The following is a 6,000-nucleotide window of genomic DNA, read 5'->3' on the forward strand; positions in this document are numbered from 1 at the left end:
CTTGACGGAATCATTTATACATATTGATCAATAGGGACATGGATTCTAATTAAACGATTTAAAAAATTATAAAAATGAACATGCTGTATATTGATAAAAATAACACAAGACAAAACGTAATAGATCCATATATTTAAAAACGGGCCAACAATAATTTTTAAATCCAAATCAAACGGAAGTTCCTGACTTCTTTATTCAGTCGTGTTTAAGTTCAAATTGGCTTGAAAAGAGAACGTCATCTATCAAGCTACAGTGGCTGCAAGTAATCTTTATAATGATAGGTAGTTCAAGATGTGTTATTGTTCCCAATATTATGTTTTTATCGTGAATTTAAAGTATGAAATTAGAAGATATACTAACAGAGCAACGCTCACACTTGACCCAAATCGATCAACGTCTTAAATGGTTTTGAAAAAAAAAAAACTACGTCAGAGAGAGAGTTTAAAAAAAATATTGAGGAAGATTATGTAGAATTTAAAAACAATACATTATATAGATTCTGTTAATTTAATTATTGCGTTCGATCATTCATAAGTTACAAAGTGAAATTCTCCATAACAAAACGCTACGGGGTCGTAGTTTTTTTCTTTCTTCAATTTCCGTTTTTTGTTAGTCTATCTTTGTTGCCATTAAATGGATTTTTAATCTAGACATTTAAAACCGTTCTATTATAAGTCGCTAAAATAAAGTTAACAGCTCGGTTTGAGATATTTTTTGTTATATAAATCGTAAGAAAGTTATGAAGCTTTTAAATAAAAATGTTGTAAAATAGATTCAATTAGTTTTGAAGAGTTTTTTTTGTACTGAATATACAATGTAAAATTAGAAACAGATTATAAATTGAAAACATTTCGGCGATGGCTGTATTTTTTGACATTCTTCTATGTTTATATAATAGTGATACACGATTTAAAATTATATTATAAACCAAAAGAAAAAATACCGTATCTAATTTTGTCAAAGCGATAAGATTTTCTTTTCATATATTGACAAGGAACATCAATATTACTATAAAATAAATATAATAAAACAAATTAAAAATCCTTTTTAGAAAATTAATTTATTTTTTCTGATATTTTTATTTTTTTATTTTTAGTAAATGGCCAAAGTTTATTTATAATACTGTCTAATATTTAATTCATTTAGTTTCTACGATTTAAATTTTTCAATAATTCAAATTTCGAACAAACTTCATGAAGGCGACGAGAAGAACATAAATACATTTATTTATGAACATCTTTCATTAAACCATTCATTGATTGAACAGAATTGAATGAGCGGAATTTCTAATTAACTCCGAATTGATTTTTTTGTCCACAAACATACATCAAAGCGTATAGTCAGGAGAATGTCACGGTCTTTATATTAGGATAGGAACAATTTAGACAAAGAATATTCTTCGACCTTTTGTGAGACAATTTGATGAAGTGTAAAAAGGCTTTTTTCGGTAGTAATAGGAAGTGTAAAAAGGCTTTAACTATACAAAAAAAGTTATAACCTGTATTCAAATGTCCATTTAATAATCAAACTCGCTTGACTTCGTGGCGTTCCAGACGAATCCACCTAACGTATATGTCCTAACAAGGAACAAGATTTTTATACTAAAATTTTTGCTATAACCAATTATATTATTCTTATAATTTAAAAAGTAATATGTAGATTATGGCTCATAATAAAAAACTGATCTGAGAATGAGACAAATTCCTATGTATTACGACTTACATATAAAGTTTTTGTTATTGCAATAGAATTTCATATATGACATACGCTTAGTTTAATATTAATTTTTTTGTTAATCAATTAAGTGTGTATTGTATTCTTCTCAATTACCGTCTCCGTTTACAGAATGCCAACAGGTTTTTTTTATAAAGATGACAATTTAAACAACATTTGTTGTTTTGTGATTCTCTTGATAAAATCTTAATATACGTAACTCTGGTTTTATTTCGTGCGAGATCATTTGCTGTTGTTGTACTTACTTCCTTGATTATTTCTTTTGTCATTATATTTAATATTTTATACTTTATGGTAAACTAAATAAAGATACTCATATAAAATGTAATTATAATGGACAAAATAGATTAATGAATACAACCTATTTTTAAGTATACACTAGTTTTTTTTTTTAAATATTTTCGTCTTTTTGGATATTTTGTTCGAAAATTGAGTAATTTTTTTTTTTTGTTAATTATAATAATGAATGATCTTATATAACTTATAATATAGGTAACAATGATAGACGGCAATAGTTTTATTACGTCTAACCTAGAAAATTAAAAACCAGTACAGCTATATAAAGATTTAAATCAGATATTTTGTTGGTAATTCTGCTTAGCTAGTCGTTTTTAAGGCTTGTTATTACACAACTAAATATAACCATAGTTTATATAATAATGTTTGGAATTAAGTCGGGACATTACGGCATTTAAAAACGTCGAAATATAATGCCCTTGTTTTTTTTTTCTCCATTTGAATTTCACACGATTGAATCGTTTGTTAGGTATACAAAATTTTTTTCTTCATAAACTTCTTATATTCTTTATGTATTTTTTAATAGTTTTTTTTTTTGTTATTACACAAAAACAACGTACACATACACAACATCGAGTAACTACTAAAAGCACGTTGATAAAGCTCTATAAAAATTGCAAAACTTAAAAATAACTCTATAGAATATATCAGGTAGATTAAAAAAAATTACAACCGACAATTTGCTCATGTTCATAGTAACAGTAGTCAGTTTATTACAATATATTAAAATTAATATTTTATGAGTTCGAACTGGTAAAGAGTGAAAGATAATTGTAGATATATACTAGTCATAAGCATATCGTTGGCAAAAGTAAGTTGGTTAAAGAATCTAAAACTAAAAAAATAAAAAAAATGAAACGTGCCCAGGTTCGAGATGCGATTGGTTGGATGCTTGTTGTTGTCGACACATATCCGGGCTTGTCTGTACGAACCAGGAATGGGTGAAGGCCGTGTTGAGGCCCGGATTGAGTCCCGGCCCCGGCCCCGGGAGGCCCATGACACCGGGCAGGCCAGGCCTCTGGTGGTGGAAGCCAGAGGCCACCGCGTAGTCCATAGCCACCGTTTGGTACGGCAACATTCTCAAGCTAGTGAATCAGTCCCTTTCAACAAGTCCACGATCAGCACTCATTGTATAACATGGTTCGATAGTCCCATTACTCCACAGACGATAACACTTAGAGAACTGTATGTCCGTACATCCCGATCTAAATACTATCAGAAATATCCACAACACCGAAATACGGTCTAGCCTTCGACGCCACCAGCCGACAGACGATCCTATTTCGACCGATAATTTACAGCAGCCTCACTCAGGAGTCACGCACAGCCACCCACTTAATAAATATTCCGGGCATATATCCGTTTTTACGTGGACGTGACTGGCTCTGTACTGTCCGATTTTCACGTACGGAACGCGCGGCCGATTATCGAAAAACAGTTGCACGCGACCCCCTCCTTAGAACACGGACGTGCAACTGATGTTCAACACGCGCCAAACGAGACTCTATCACGGACGGCCTAGACGCTGAAGCCTCCGCGGCTCGGCTGCCGGAGAGAGACGGAGCTATACCATAGAGAGGGACGGGAGCTGCTGCGAGTTAAAAGCCTGCGACGTTACACCCGTAATAGGCGGTTACGTGATTGGGCGTGGCGTTCAATATTAAGTTAAATTGTCCCGTCCCGATTGGTTAAAATTGGTGGCAGTTAACTACGTGATATGTTCAGGAATACGTTTATAGCTGGCGCTCATGGAATATAATGACTTGTTGGTTGGATGCGCGCCAGTCGGGAGACGGGTTGCGGTTCGAGTCCCCGTCTGTGAGCGCCTTTAATTACTGTATCGGACCGTTAATGAGCTGGGTCTTCGTCGGCTCTTTGAATTATTGATGGTAATGCTCACACCTGGAGATGACTTGAATTGCTGCAAAAAATCAATGGTCATACCTCCAGCGATTATGTGAATACAACTGAGTAAAAAGTTACAACCGCACAGCTTTATTCCGTGTTACGTACAAACCTATTTAAAGATAATCAATCTTAGAAAAAAATATTAAATAAAAACATGGCTAGCACACGAAAAGTAAAGAAATACTGTTTAATTTACAAAAAATAAAATATGATTCCTACTTAAGTTATTGTTAGTATTGAAGTCTCAAAATAACTTAGTCATTATTCGTAACAAATAAATAAAACATATAAAGAAGAAAATTCTGTTCGTTTCAGTCACGAAATGAATCAATTGACAGAAACATCGGGAAAAAAACTCAAATAAATTTTAAAAAATAAAATAGATATTCTACACACACAAGTACGTACAATTTAATTATACGATTATTTAGTTACATATTAACGTTTGAAACAAAAAAGCAATGTATGTCTATCTATTTGTTCCATCTTAGATATGAAACAACAAAATGCTATCGAGCTAAATGAATCTCGACTTATTTACTTTTACATATCCAGTAAAAATATCCGTTACTAACAAGTTTCCTCACAGTACGTAATCTAGATAGCTAGCAATACCTAACTTCAATACCTAAATTTGTTTCTGTCTATAGATCAGGATCGTACGTCTTGTAGGAGCAGACCACGCCCCACGCTAAATCAATAACCCCTAGAAGACGCATTCAGACACGACTCTATTTTGATACAGCATCACAAGAAATGTATTGGTTTTATACTTACATAATATATACTAGTATGTATGTATGTGACATCATAACTACTTAACCAAATTGGTTGGAATTTTAATTAAGATACTTATAGACTTTTATTTTATAGGTTTCTTAAATAAATATTTTTTATAACAAATATATTTATGAAATAAAAACAAGATGATCGTTAACTTATTATGAATAAATCAAATTATTTGTCGGCTAAGCCCGAGCCGGACGATTGCGGCTTCCGGCCAGCGGTTAGCCGGCTATTTAGATTACATTGCAGATGTGAAATGACACGGCTAACTGGAATTAACAATAAATTGGTTCAATAATGCCACTACAACTCTCTAATGTGATTTCGTCATCAATAGTTTAATTTTTAATCTAAAACTCTTAGAAGCTTGTCTCGGAACTCTCAAGATTTACATAACTTTAAATATTTTGTACATATTTTAAATTAATTTTAAGTTAAAACCTTTACGGTATGTAACTTGAGATATGTCAAAGTCGTGAAGCCACCGAAGCTTAAAGGTAATAACATATTAAAATACTTTATTATTATAAGGCGTTTCTTTAAATAAAGAAGGATAATTATATAATTTCTTGGCATTCTAGCGGCTTCAAGTGCTGAAAATTTAAAATGTAACATTTAGTAACAGCTACAGCTGGCAGACGAATCGGAACCTTCGAAATTCCGAAGCGCTTTAATTTATGTTTTTTCTAATATAGGTTCTGTTTTAGTTGGACGAAGTTACAAACACTGGTTATAATCAATAAAGAGATCGCTCACGGACACGGTCACGAGGAATACGCGGAGGTACGCAGGCTGTGGACGTATTGATAGAAGGTAGCGGAGAGCGGAAAGTGGCCAGCGCCGAACCTGCTTAGAATACATCCATAACGTTATTACCGAAATGTAGCTCAAGAAATGTTACGTAACGAGCATGAAATAAGAAATTGTGGTATGATTTAAACTCGTGACTAAATATTATGGATAGTCAAAGTATTTGATAAAATCGCTCCTCCCGTAACCAGTCGTAGACTGTTAACAGTCAACCAGAAAAGTGCGTCTTATTGGATAATTCGTGAGTTTTCATTTTTTTCTATATATTTTTTTCCCAAGTCAGGTGTTTGAACCTGCCACGATCTTGACATTGGGAGTTTCAGTTATCTCAGCATTGGTGAAGTTCGATGAACCATTTACTTTGTACTAACGTGACTGTTTTTTTTTTTTTTTGTAACGTCCATTAGAATGTCAGTTATTTTATATTTAAAGTAAAAAAAAGTCTTACTCGATACCTTCTAAATT

General features: G+C 32.5%; 1 protein-coding gene across 2 annotated transcripts in view; it reads right to left on the reverse strand.

Moving 5' to 3' along the window:
• LOC116773901 (protein trachealess) overlaps window positions 1-3,526 on the reverse strand; it is a 36,905-nt gene extending 33,379 nt beyond the window's left edge. The window contains exon 1 of one of the 2 annotated variants that reach the window (XM_061523834.1): window positions 2,895-3,526. In XM_061523834.1, coding sequence (XP_061379818.1) covers window positions 2,895-3,109 — 215 coding nt within the window. In that variant the 5' untranslated portion in view covers window positions 3,110-3,526. The remainder of the gene's footprint in view (window positions 1-2,894) is intronic. The other variant, XM_061523835.1, reaches the window with a different exon arrangement.
• Between the last annotated feature and the right edge of the window lie 2,474 nt (window positions 3,527-6,000).

Source organism: Danaus plexippus, chromosome 20 (genome assembly GCF_018135715.1).
Source record: "Danaus plexippus chromosome 20, MEX_DaPlex, whole genome shotgun sequence".
In the NCBI taxonomy this organism is placed as follows: domain Eukaryota; kingdom Metazoa; phylum Arthropoda; class Insecta; order Lepidoptera; family Nymphalidae; genus Danaus; species Danaus plexippus.